At 41.6% G+C, this 13,919-nt stretch overlaps 1 protein-coding gene across 5 annotated transcripts in view; it reads right to left on the bottom strand.

Annotated features, from left to right (window-relative positions):
• LOC148367052 (protein HTATIP2-like) overlaps positions 1–13,919 on the bottom strand; it is a 244,274-nt gene that overhangs the window by 92,521 nt on the left and 137,834 nt on the right. For 4 of the 5 annotated variants that reach the window (XM_088333845.1, XM_088333850.1, XM_088333847.1 and 1 more), the window contains 12 exons: positions 12,217–12,389; positions 11,183–11,336; positions 10,925–11,114; positions 9,612–9,707; positions 9,440–9,540; positions 9,197–9,374; positions 7,861–8,096; positions 7,653–7,792; positions 5,846–5,917; positions 5,582–5,778; positions 5,381–5,499; positions 1,544–1,744 (listed from right to left, as the gene is read on the bottom strand). In XM_088333845.1, coding sequence (XP_088189971.1) covers positions 1,544–1,744; positions 5,381–5,499; positions 5,582–5,778; positions 5,846–5,917; positions 7,653–7,792; positions 7,861–8,096; positions 9,197–9,374; positions 9,440–9,540; positions 9,612–9,707; positions 10,925–11,114; positions 11,183–11,336; positions 12,217–12,389 — 1,857 coding nt within the window. The remainder of the gene's footprint in view (positions 1–1,543; positions 1,745–5,380; positions 5,500–5,581; positions 5,779–5,845; positions 5,918–7,652; positions 7,793–7,860; positions 8,097–9,196; positions 9,375–9,439; positions 9,541–9,611; positions 9,708–10,924; positions 11,115–11,182; positions 11,337–12,216; positions 12,390–13,919) is intronic. The other variant, XM_088333846.1, reaches the window with a different exon arrangement.

The raw sequence follows: 13,919 nt of genomic DNA, 5'->3' as shown, positions 1-13,919 counted from the left end.
GGTTCTTTCATCCTCCCTTTAACATAATTTACTTCATTTTTATTCCAAGACAATGTTGGGTTGCTAGTCCAGACTAAAATCGGAACAATTTGGATTTAAATAAATAATTACATTTTTCTTTTTTAGTGTTTGCCCCTTTTAGCACAATTTACTTACTTTTGTTTTCAAAAATGTTGAACATTTAGTCCAAACTAACATGCAACACTTTAGATAAAACAAATAACATCTTCACAGTCGTTTAATTTGTCCCATCCTTGGTGAGTTACTTTTGTACTTGGGTCTAACTGGTATCCACTGGCGACATTCTTTAAAGTTATGTATCTAATATTTTCTTTAGCACAGAGCATATCTGATTATTGTTGGTGCTTCATAGATGATCTGAATTGATTACTACATACAAATTGATTCAACTACAAAAACAATATGAAACATTATAAGTATCTGAAGTTTGAAGTACCGTATTTTCCGCACTATAAGGCGCACCTAAAAGTCTTAATTTTTTTCAAAAGCTGACCATGCGCCTTATAATACAGTGCGCCTTATATATGGCTCAATATTAAATTCGCAAGGTCTCGCAACTTACGCAACAGCCGCCAACTCGATGTTCCCCCGAACGTGGAGTAGTCCGCGGTGTATGCTGGGATTTATATACCGGCGTTTCATTGGCTAACCAATGCGTCAATCATTATTTGAATCGATCGCTATTGGCTAAAGTTATTCGGAGCCTCGGATTGGCTAGAGGTCCAAAACAAACCCTGCAATTGGCCGAAAAAGATGTGTCAATCATCCGTTAAATCGATCGCTATTGGCTGAAGTTATTCGGAGCCTCGGATACGCTAGAGGGCCAAAACAAACCCTGCAATTGGCCGAAAAAGATGTGTCAATCATCCGTTACATCGATCGCTATTGGCTGAAGTTATTCGGAGCCTCGGATACGCTAGAGGGCCAAAACAAACCCTGCAATTGGCCGAAAAAGATGACTGAATAGCAAGCTTGCTAAAGTACGCCATAAAGAAACATGTTTCATTAGTCTGTATTTGTAAACATTTTACTCTCCTGGATTTACTACACTCACGGTTGTAAGAAGACCATGATTGCGTATCATTATTGAACGTGAGAACTGTGATGAGTTGAGTGAATTAAACTCAATTCCAAGTGTTTATTGTCATATGCACAGTAAAGTTGCGAGGGAAAAAGAAAATAGAAAGCAAGGAATGGTTGGCATTTCTTGAATTCCAAGACTTTAAGCTTCCGAATGATATTTGAAATGACGCATTTAAGTGACATCGTACGGACACCGCATCCGCACGTGTCTACGACACGTATTTGCTTCTTTGCAAGCTTTGGGAATGTTAAGGGGGTAATCAGTTTGACTGAATCATCTGACTGTTTTGTCGACGTTCCCATTGTAGCGCCTTATAATCCGGTGCGCCTTATCTATGGAAGATATAGGACCAAAAACTATTTTTTGGGGGTGCGCCCTATAACCCGGTGCGCCCTATAGTGCGGAAAATACGGTACTTTTCGCTGTTTTTGAGCTCACCAGCGGGTCAGCATCACTGTCGCTCTGAGTCGGCTCTTTGCGTTGGCCTTCTCTCGGGGCCGAATAGCCGTCGAATCCCACATCCTCAGGGCGGAGCTGCAGCAACGGCGGCCAATCGGAGTGAGTGGGCGTTGCCGACCACGGGTATGTGTCAATCACCCAGGACGCTGGGTCCTCCCACGCTGCCCTACGGCCATATAACTGCGGAACAATGCAATGTGTTTTGAGTTTATCTTGAGATGATAAAAATGCATCCAAATGAAATTTATTTGAATAGCTTTTAATCACAAAAAGCCTCAAAGTGCTGCACAGACTACATTCAAAAAGGTAATAAAAAATGCCTAGACCGCTCTCTGTTCCAAAATCTTGACCGATGCAGCAGTAGAGATGATGCCGTACATCAGGTCCAAGTGCCAGTACCATGGCTCGAAATGCATGCAACGTGTAATGATATGAAGTTTTTTACATGTATGAGGAATTTAATTCATTTCTAAAATATTTAATGAGTACATTAAGTGTTTATGTTATCGATAAATTTGAGTATACGAAAACAAAACTAGTCAGATTGAAAAAGGGAATGTTTTCTAATTTTGGAAATTAAAAAGAAAACATTTTCTTTTTATTTCAAAAATAATTGACAAAACAATCGACAAATAAGTCTCTCAAAAAGCAAATCAGGATGAGAGCAAAACCCTTTTAGGGCCTTTAACATTTGCAAAGGATTAATATATTATTTGAACTCTTGGTTTTAGATCAAATTAATCATAATTATTTGACAACTACATATCAAGTTAATGGCATATTGTTGAGATTTTAGTTAAGAAGTTATAGATATCCCCAAAATTTGGCTCACTAAAAGGAAAAATAATCAACAATTTTTTGATTCTTTAATGACAAATTATTTGATTTGATTTTTTTTTTATGAATGATTTGGCCTGATACCAATATTTTATTATTTTTTGGAAAATCTAGATCAAAACATTGGACAATGTGTCACGGTCGCCTTGGTGACCAGTCTGCCCCGCCCTCTGGGCAACAGCTGAAGCAGTTTCCACTAATTGTGTGTCTGATTTAAGGCTGCATTGTGGGCTCTGCGGTTGCGGGTTCATTACTACTCATTATACACAATCCCGGTCTGTTATGCTTGTCCTGTTTTAGTCTGTTATGCCTTGTCATGTTTTAGTCTGTTATGCCTTGTCCTGTTGAGTTCGTGCCGGAGGAACTCTGTATTGTTCTGTTTTGCCCCGGAGTATTGGGCGACTTTTATTTTATTAAATAAATCTTATGGATCGTCAACGCATTTGAGTTCTCCCTTCATGCCTCCTGCCTCCGTTCTGGTCCGGTCCCCTTCCTCGCCACCACGCTTCGTGACAGAATGAACCCGCCAACAAAGAGAACTCAGCGAACGATCCCAGCGCGACTTGGGGAGAGCTGGAGAGCGCAGTTCGGCAGGCGCCTACTGAGTTGGCCTTCCCTGCTCGTTCGAACCACGGCCCCGCCCGTCGTGGCCCTTGCTGTGCCTCGAATCGACTCACGGGAGGAATTGACGCCTGCCTGTTCGACTCTCATGCCTGCCTGCCCGACTCCCGTGCCGATTGCCTGCTATTCCGTCTCCCCTGCGTGCCAGCCCGACTCCGACTCCCAAGCCTGCCTGTTCGACTCCCAAGCCTGCCTGTTCGACTCCCAAGCCTGCCTGTTCGACTCCCAAGCCTGCCTGTTCGACTCCCAAGCCTGCCTGTTCGACTCCCAAGCCTGCCTGTTCGACTCCCAAGCCTGCCTGTTCGACTCCCAAGCCTGCCTGTTCGACTCCCAAGCCTGCCTGTTCAACTCCCAAGCCTGCCTGTTCGACTCCCAAGCCTGCCTGTTCGACTCCCAAGCCTGCCTGTTCGACTCCCAAGCCTGCCTGTTCGACTCCCATGCCTGCCTGTTCGACTCCCATGCCTGCCTTGAGTCTCCCTGTACTGATTTTGTTCAGTCTTTCCTGTCCTGTCTTGTCTGTTCTGAATCTGTTCTCCCTGAGTCTGACTCTTCTGAATCTGTTCTCCCTGAGTCTGACTCTTCTGAATCTGTTCCCCCCTGAGTCTGACTCTTCTGAATCTGTAACCCCCTGAGTGCGACTCTTCTGAATCTGTAACCCCCTGAGTGCGACTCTTCTGAATCTGTAACCCCCTGAGTGCGACTCTTCTGAATCTGAACCCCCTGAGTGCGACTCTTCTGCATCGGCCTGACCTGAGTGCGACTCTTCTGTAGAGGCCTGACCTGAGTGCGACTCTTCTGTAGAGGCCTGACCTGAGTGCGACTCTTCTGTAGAGGCCTGACCTGAGTGCGACTCTTCTGTAGAGGCCTGACCTGAGTGCGACTCTTCTGTAGAGGCCTGTCCTGTTTACCTGTTCTGATTTTGCCTGTCCTGTTTACCTGTTCTGATTCTGCTCTGATTTTGCCTGTCCTGTTCTCGTCAGTTCTGCCTGTCTGTTATCCCCTGTCCAGCTTGCCCGCCGGACCCCCCCCTGCCGAGCGCCGATTCCGATCCGCCCGACGCAGATGGCGCCTGTCTCTCCCCGTTCCTGCGTGTTCGGAGGAGGGAGCGGGGTTGCCCCAATCGTGAGCGTCGAACCATTCCGGGGCGTGAGGTTGTAATTTTTTCTTTTTTGGGACCTCGGGAGCTGTCCCTTAAGAGGGGGGCTCTGTCACGGTCGCCTTGGTGACCAGTCTGCCCCGCCCTCTGGGCAACAGCTGAAGCAGTTTCCACTAATTGTGTGTCTGATTTAAGGCTGCATTGTGGGCTCTGCGGTTGCGGGTTCATTACTACTCATTATACACAATCCCGGTCTGTTATGCTTGTCCTGTTTTAGTCTGTTATGCCTTGTCATGTTTTAGTCTGTTATGCCTTGTCCTGTTGAGTTCGTGCCGGAGGAACTCTGTATTGTTCTGTTTTGCCCCGGAGTATTGGGCGACTTTTATTTTATTAAATAAATCTTATGGATCGTCAACGCATTTGAGTTCTCCCTTCATGCCTCCTGCCTCCGTTCTGGTCCGGTCCTCTTCCACGCCATTCCGTGACACAATGTCTAATGGGAATGTAGAATGTACGTGCACACCTGGAATTTGCTTTTGTCATGATTACCAATTCAGAGCACCTGCGACTGCTTAATTGACGCCAACAGCTTGGACAGCTGAAGGCTTGATGCACCTTTTTTTAAACCCCCGGCATAATGATCTGACGGCAAGAGGAAGCCGTCAGATCATTATGCGAACTGTTGCCACCAACTCAGTTAGCCTTTACGTCCGACTCTGTTCCTGCCCTGCTTTTCTCTCCCTGATTTTCGCTGCCAACCTGTTTCCGGACCTGACTTTGCCCCGTTCTGCCTGCCTGTTACCTGACCTGTTTTGCCCTGTTACCTGCCTGCCTTCTGTTGCCGACCTTGTTTCCAAACTTGACGCAACCTTTGCTCTCCAGTCCCGGCCGGCAACTGTTTAATACCACTTGTCTCCGATCCTCCTCGCTAGCCACGGAAGTGCCACTTCCGCACCGGCCGCTCCCCTTGTCCGTCAGCCATCGGATCGTGGAGGCAAGCCCTGCTCTCCCTCTTTATTAATAAGAACTGAGAAAACGAGTGCTATTGGGTCCTGTGTCCGTTTCTGGTCCGTGACAGCTTTATATTTTCAAATATAGATACAATTGTTTGCCCATTTTTTGACATGGTATGGCCAAACTATTTTCATTTTAACAGATTACCAGATTAATTGGCAAAGTAATTGACTGATTAATCAACTTTGAGAATGTTTGTTGCAGTCTCTTTACTAATAAATACCAAAAATATGGAGTTTTTATGTTACCTGCAATCCCTCTCGAACTGCCTCCAGCATGTAAGGAATGATGGAATAATTCCAGAGGTCAGTGAACCAAACTCTGGATCCTTCCACGTCGATCGGACACGACAGGAAGAGACGAGGACCTGTCGGGAATGGAAAACATAAGCCACTTCTCAAAATCCCTCCACTTCCGCACAAACATACACAATTTCAACGGAGTCTCACCAATGGTCACGTCAGAAGAACTGTGCATTTCCAGGAAGCGGTTGAGGTGATGCCAGACCCTCGGGATCCAATCTATGATCTTCACTAGCTCGGTGCTACGCGTCCGGCTGCCGATTTCAGTCTCGATGAGCTTTCTCCTCAGGAAGCGGCCCAGGAAACCTTTGACAGGCTCCATGTGGTTGGAGCACAGCACCCACCTGGCAGAAAACATGTGTTTAAGTCACTTCTTCTTGCAGAAGAATTGGAACATCGGAAGGAACTGACCTGAAGTTGTGGTGGAGCTGTAAATTTGGTGCCGACGATGTGGCTTGGCTCATGGTGCCAATGATATAAGGGCTGGAGAGGGAACGATAAAATCACAGATTTCAAATATCTAAAGTCCAGTTATTGTTTATAACACTTTTTTATAGTTAACGATTCAAACTTTTTGTTTAGTTCAATCATGAAAAAAATGTCATTCTAAAATTTGCTAAAACTGTTTTCATTAACAAAATTGTTCCTTCATCAACCGTCCATCCACTCATTTTTTAATCTCAGGCACGTGGAAAAAAAGGAATCTCCAAAATTAGTTATGGGTTTGTTTTCCATGCATCCATCCATCCATCCATTCAATATCTGTTCACTCATACCTGTCAACTCATAAGTTTCCCCTATTTTGTATAAGAAGTATCTGATCATTTAAAATTGAGTAGCAATCTAAAAATGTTTTTATGAGAAAAAATATGTAAAAAAAAAATATATCGATCTTCTCTTGCCTATTTCTGCTGTAATCCGGATTGTTATCATGGTAGATTGCTAAAATAGATGACGTTTGCAAAATCCTGCACTGCTACGTACAATAAACAACATTAGATTTACTGCAAGTGGGGTTAGAACCAAGATAGATGCTGAGATATTTGAGTTGTTTTTTCCGTTAATAAAATAAACTTGTCTTCACAAATTATCTAGGTTATGATTTTAGATATGTCTTGCTGTGAGCAAATAGGTGCCACATTGTTTTTGTAAACTTTGTTTTTGCAAACTTTGTTTTTGCTTAATACAAGGAAGTGCAATAATTAATAAGGGAAGCGATTGGCTGAGGTCAACATGGTTCACCAACTCATTTTTTCACCTGAGTCGTTTAAGAAAACCATCAAATGAGATTTTTATGTATGATTTTTTTCAGTCTCTACATTGTCCCTCAATCGTCCGTCTGTCTGTCCATACATCAGTCTCTCTCAAGTAAAAAATATATCTCAGAAATGTGTTCTTATTTGTTCATTATCTATTGTCAATCTATTACCTAATGGCCAGAAAGATATGTGAAAAACCCAAAAAATAAGACGCCAAGCTTTAACATTCAATCATCCGACACTACTTGTTAGAAAAATGCTTAGCCTATATTCTTCATCAGAATATGTGTTCTTAAGACTCAAGACTTAGTAATCTAGCTTGGTCATGTCTCTTCTCTACCTGTTCATAATGTGCACCAGATACTGGTGTGCTGTCCTACTTTTTTTGTTGAAAAAATAGGTTACAGTAGAAAATGAAGTGAAATAATACTACTTCCGGGTTTTCTGTGTCACAAACTGCATTTTGATCTAGTTGACATCAGTAGTTACACACAAGCTGACAGGACAAGTGCATGTTCTACTCTGTCTCCATCCATGTTGAATGATTAACAAGGCAATGCAGTAAGTTTCTAAAAGTGTTTATGTGATGTATAAACAACTACATTTTGTAATTGTTTTGACGGATGTTAATTCTAATGTACTTTGCAGTTTAAAGCTACAGTCACACGTCCACTGTCGTCATGGTCCTTCTTTAGTGGTTTAGCTTGGTGTCAGATTGATGACACTACAACCAGAGAGCTTGCCCGTAAACAGCAGTATGGCTCAGGATGTTTACAAGCTTTTGTGATTGTACGGGTTTTGAAACTTTAGTGGGCACTTAATTTTTGTTTTGGTCTTAGAATATTTCTCTTTTTTGTCTCACTTTTGCCTGTGTTAGTGTGTGAATAAATTAAGATTGGCATCTTGTGGATTAAGATTGATCAACTAATGAAACAAATGTAATGACAAACCTCCCCAACCTGTGCTGATGGCTGCTGTTGAAGAGTCCGTTGAAGATCTCACTCAGAGAGCTGACTTGGTGCAGGTTGTCCAAAATGACCACTAGTGGGCTCTCTTGGCTGCACTGCTCGACTAATCCCGTCAAATACTGGCGAAGCTCCTAAAAAATGATGACCGTTTGAAAACAGTCCATGTGATAGATGACGTGTTATCTGTTCATAAACTCACCTTGCTAGATTTATGGTCCACATTAAAGGTGACGACAGAGTGCGGGGTAAGAGGTCGTCCTTCAAGGAGGAGCAAGTGTCGAGAAAGCTGATTGGCCAGATAGGTCTTTCCGGTGCCGCTGGGTCCGGACAGGATGACCCTCCGGTGCTCTCTGAGCAGGGAGACATAGCGCTGCAGCACCGGTTTAGGGATGAGCGTGTCAAACACGAGCGAGTCCACGCTGTCACTTCTTACGCCTGTGGGGGCACAAACTCTTATCAGTCATGCATTATTGCTTATATTTAATCACTACATGTGTTATTCGTGTACTAGAAAATAATAGGCCGGTAGATTTACAAGGTATAGGGCCTATAACCCTTTATTTTCTTGGTACAGTAACCCCTCGTTTTTTGAAAGGGATGTGTTGCAAAAAGCATGATTCTAGCTTTAACCATTGTTAAGTTAAACAAAAGTTGAACATTGTTTTTTTCGACAATACTCACTTCCATGAAAACGTCTTTCTGAGAAAGGATGCATTTCAAGTAGAACTTTCAATTTGGAGCTTGTGTTTTGCATTTGAGATACCTCCAAAATGTAAACAATACTTTCCATACAAACAAGAGCACTTTGTTTGGAAAATATAATTGTATTGAAAAAACAATGAACTGATGCATGGACCAGGCATGAACAATGCATGAACAATGCATGAACAATGCATGAACGATGCATGAGCGATGCATGAATAATGCATAAACTTTTTAGTGCCCGATGTTTACAGTGAAGTGATCACACAATTTCGGTCACCATGGCGATTGTGTTCCCTTAGGCAACCGCGTTCCTGCGGACATGCACGAAACGTCACCCCCATCTTACCAGACAATTACAATGGGACTTTATCATCTTTTTTTTAGAAAGGAATACGCTCTGTCCCTAACCACACTCCCTCAGTAGGGCTACTTGCAATTCGGCACCGCCCACATACTCTATGGATACAGAAAACAAGCCTTGAAAGTGGGGGCTCCCTCGATGTGTGTTAAGATCTGATCAAAGCCACTCCTGACATATAATGGTGATGTATCATACTGAAATCCTCCCCAGAGGCTTGATGCTTCCTGATGAGCTGTGCCAAACACATTTGAATAGTTTTTATTTTATTTTTTTTACGAATAACTTCTGTATGTCAAATTATAATCCATCTGTCCTCACGTCTATGCATCCAACTCTAGATTAATTTGTCATACAGCTAAATCCATTTCTTGGCTCCATCCAAATCATCCCAATCCATCCATCCATCTATCTATCCATCCACAGATCCATTTAAATGATTTCATTCCTTTCGTTCAATCCACCGCACTACCTTTGAGCTGTATGTTGATGGTGTCGCTGTCCCCCACCAGGTAGCCGCAAGGGAGGAGCTCAGGGCTGTGGGTGGCGCCGGTGCTGCGAGGCCTGTGGATGTCTCCAATATTGTAACCCTCCACACTGTCCGAGCTGAGGCCCAGCTGAGTAACCGGGTCCACGTGAGTGATATACTCCTAGCAGACAGAAGAACAAATTGTACATCACGTATACCGAGCATGCTTTTAAAGTCTTTGCTCACTTTGAAAAGGCGCCGAACCACGCCGTCCAACACGTCCCATTTAGTCTTCCCGCTGACGCCGATACAGCCAATCAGGAAGCGAGGAGAGCGAGACTCCTGCCATTGAGAAGCACACACATGGTTTCAGATAACCAAAACAGCAGAAACAGAAGATCTGTTGTGTTTCTTCTTACCCACAAACCGTCCTCGTCAAGGCCGACCACTATCTTGACGTGGCGACCCTCCTTCCTCGTTCCACCTTCTCCTCCCGTGTCATCCAGAAGCATGTCTGATAAAAAAGTAAGCAGGGACACATTAAGTGTGTACTTTTTTGATCACTTGATTTCACTGTACGGTGTAGTGGAATCGCAATTGAACACTAAAGACCACAAGGAAGAATACAAACTACGGAGGCTCAAAGTGACCGAAACGCATCATTTTACTTATTATGTTTTTGCCTAACCTTTTTGAGGTTCTTGGGTACCTATATCAGTAAGATGGCGAACAAGTATGTCAGCTCCCGTCAGGTGAGGCTCATATTACGTAAAATAAATACTAATGTCTTGATGTACGAATATGAAATAAAAAATATATATGATATATATGACAACACTGGTTCTGGCTTATATGACAGCGTTTGTGTTTCTGATTTTAACTTAAATTTATATTGCACTGTTAATGAACGAAGTATTTTTTAACAATAGGTACTGAATAATGCACACTGTCCCATTAATATATCACATTTTATATCAGGTTTAATTAAATGTTTGCTCCTTGTGAAGGATCTCTTAAGACTGGTCAAAATAAGTGGAATATTTTTTTTTTCCATTGGCAGATATTTTGTCTCATGTTTAATACTTTCAGCATTTTAAAACAAATTACAAGAATTTTTATTGTTGAAATAAGATGATTAAAATGAATGTAAATGAAATTAACCTAATATATAACATATGGTACTATTGGCTCATGTTTTTCTCATTAATAGTTTTGGTATCACTTATTTCGCATATTGTTTTCCTTATTTTAAAATATAATAGGCATTATAATTGCTGTGATACATTTTGAGAGTTATTATTGAAGACGTTGGCAAATAAGTCAAGCCACTAGAGTAGGGTTCTCCAACTTTTTTCAAGCTGAGAGGTACTTTTTGTTACTAATAAGTTCGAAATAAATTTCTAAAATAACCACTTATTTTATTACTACATTATTACCAAAATAATTATTTCAAGTAGGGTTAAATAGATTCTGTCAACAACTAAAAAAATAATTGTACTAAAAAAATCACCATGCCCCAGCACTGGTGAACTATTTTCAGAGCAGGTCTGTGGGCACCTCCAATGCCCATAGCGGGCACACTGGTTCCGGCTGGCACCACTTTGGAGACCCCTGCACTATTGGGTTGTATAACTCAAAGAAATCCAGCATCCCTTTTTAACAGTTTAACATGGCAATTGATTGATTTTATGTATGTGAATAGCCCATTTATTTATATTTTACGATTCTTACCCAAACTGGTGGATTCACTGGAAGTAAGATTAAGACTGTGTTGCGAGACTCCCGTATTTGACCCCGGTGCCTTCTGTCCGTGTGCGTGAGGGGGCGGTGACGAGGAGACGGCGGCCCTGGAGTCTGTCCTGCTGCTTTGATTCTCCAGCTTCAAGCGATCGTTCTCCGCCTTCAGCTTCTCAATCTCCAGCTGCAAACACGACATGCTTGTTGATGGTGAAAGTCTGAAAAGGAACGATTTTATGAGCATCCTCCGACCTGCATGCGGTTCATGGCCTCTCTGAGCTGGTCCAGCTGATGGGCAGAGCTAAGAGCTTCTAGACGGATATCTGTCAGCTTCATTTCTTTCTCCCTTAGCTCACTGCGCAACTGCATCACTGTCTCCGCCTCACTGTCCAAACAGTCAGACAATCTGTGTGTGTGATGAAAAAAATAGAAAAATTAAATGGAAAATAAATATTTGACTTCAACATCCATCAATCACACATTGAAAAGCGCTGTATTAAATTACAGACAATTTACCATTTAAGAGTGATTTACTAATACTGGGATCAAACTTGTACCACTAGATTAGTTTTATGTCTCATAATAAAGTTTAAGAAAAAAAATGCACCCAACGCTCTGGTATCTCAGTTTATCTATAAATACACAATCAGACAATTGGAGTGTGATTACAATAGATGAACAATTACACTTCATTCTAGTACAACAAAAAATAACAATCCTTGAGCCATACCGCCCCTCAAAAAGTATATTTATTTATTGTAATAGATATCATTTATAATAAAACAAATTTTGTCAATTATTTTGAAGAAAAACAACAATTATTGTAAACTGTGTCACCTAAAATGGAACTTTATACCCCAATTTCTTTTTAAAGATTACCTACATTGTATAGCTTTCATAGAATGGCCCATAACGTGTCATCAAATATGCAAATTAAAGTTGAAAAAAAATCGCTGGTATCGGTCGAGACGGAGTCTCCTAACCAGCATAATTGTCTGGTTTTGTGTATATTGTTTTTTTAAAAATATATATTGAATTCCATCCATCCATCCATTATCTGCACCGCTTATCCTCAGTAGGGTCGCCGGGGTGCTGGAGCCCACCCCAACTATCTTCGGGCAGTGGGCAGTTTTATATTTGATGAATTCAATATAGAGTGCTTAGCACCTTTGCTTTTAAGAAATATTTTTTGGGGGATGAAATATAGCTATATCTTAACACTGGTTATGAGTTTGTCAGCTCTAAACATAGTTTCGAGGATACATAAAACTGTGTTGAATACATACAGCAAGTTTGAATGGGTGTTCCTGAGCATGTGGTTTGCAGCGGTGGAGCCATTGTGAGGCAGTTTAGGAGAAGAAGGCAGCGAAGAATCCGTCATCTCCTCGATGTCCGAGTGGGACGAAGCAGATTTGAGGGACTTCTTCTTGCTGAAAGCTTGCTTGAAAGAGCTCCGCAACTGAGAAGAAACAAAACAAATGGAAAAAGTGAGAAAGAGAGACATTAGAACGTCATGGCAGACATGGTGGAACTCGAAAAAGTAACAGGGAGGTGGTGCAGGTTCATGCCAGGAGAAGTGGTGGAAATTGGTTGCCAGGGGAACGGACGGCCTTGAAGAATGTCCTCTCTCCATAAATATAATGAATCGGAAAGTGTTAGTTTGAGATTTGTATGATCCTGTAATTGAATTCACTACTGTGGTGGATAGTTTCCTATTTTTTAAACAAGTGTACAACAACCCTGGGATACTTGTATTACTCTGTACTTTGAAATAAAAAATGAATTAGCCTGTGTAACTTTAACTGCCAATAGGAGAATATTTTATATAATTATTGTTTTTTCAGTGTAGGTAGAAAGGAAGTAAATTGCTTTGTCGTGTCAAAGTTTTGATTTTTGGGAAAAATCAAACTCTTGTTTAATTCTTGAATCCATACATTAGTTTTATTTATGTTTCCATGTTTGGGTTCTAACAAACCAGATAAAAAAGTTTTGAGGGTGAGTAATGGAGTATCCAGGGTAGTTATTTCTCCACTTGAGCAAAGCTTCAAGTCCTACTAGACTTGTGTGAGTAACACCTAATGCACATTTTTATAAATAGGCCCACCTAAAATAAACTACATGGTGTGGCCATGATCCATTCTCCCCGGTTGTCTGTTGCTGAGGGCAGGGGCTGGCAGAGTTTTTTTTTTCTGAAATGTGCCATTGTGACTCACCTAAATAAAACTGAACTGTTTTGTCCACAATCCATTATCCCGAGTAAACTATTGAAGATAGCGTTTGCCGAAAGAGCAAATTTGTGTCATGCCTGGCGGATCTTTTTTTGGTTTCTTACGTCACGACCCAACAGGCCAGGAACCGTTAACAGTGGATAAAGCTGTCAAGAGTTGTATCCTCATTGGTGCCCCGACAACCCAGGCAGGAAAGGGATCCCTGAACCGTGAATGCCTAAATTGAAGAATAATTGTGGGACCACAATCCATTATCCTCAGTTGACTATTGATGAAAGTGAGCATATTTGTGACATTGTCTTACCCCTGTTATTATTGCCTAAAATAAAGAGTACCCGTGCAACCGTAACACATTTTCACCAATTGACTCGTTGTGAGCGGAGGTTAACAGATTGCATGTTTAAAAGGGGGCGGGCTACTTAGCATATTTCCATATATTTTGGGTTGTTCTGGTTCTTATTCACCGTAATAAATATTGTATTATTATTAAATTTTCTAATAATAATGTTTCAATAGTTTTCAGATACACTTTATGGATATGATTTCTAATAGTATGGCTCATCAGTCATAGTTAACTACACTTTGGGTTTACAAGCTAAATTTTTAGGAGCTAGTTTTGTGTCTTTTTAAATGTCCAATTTTAAATGTTTGGCAAATGGCCTTACTTTGACATATAATGGATATATCTTTCTACTCTGACTTCTTGCCTGCCTCGTGTAATGTATTTAGCTTTATAGACTTAAGCATGCTGCGTCCGGGAG

Source organism: Urocampus carinirostris, chromosome 4, assembly GCF_059441175.1.
Source record: "Urocampus carinirostris isolate Australia breed hairy pipefish chromosome 4, RoL_Ucar_1.0, whole genome shotgun sequence".
NCBI classification, from domain to species: domain Eukaryota; kingdom Metazoa; phylum Chordata; class Actinopteri; order Syngnathiformes; family Syngnathidae; genus Urocampus; species Urocampus carinirostris.
Note: the sequence above shows the minus strand (reverse complement) of the source record. Positions and strands in the feature narration are given on the sequence as shown.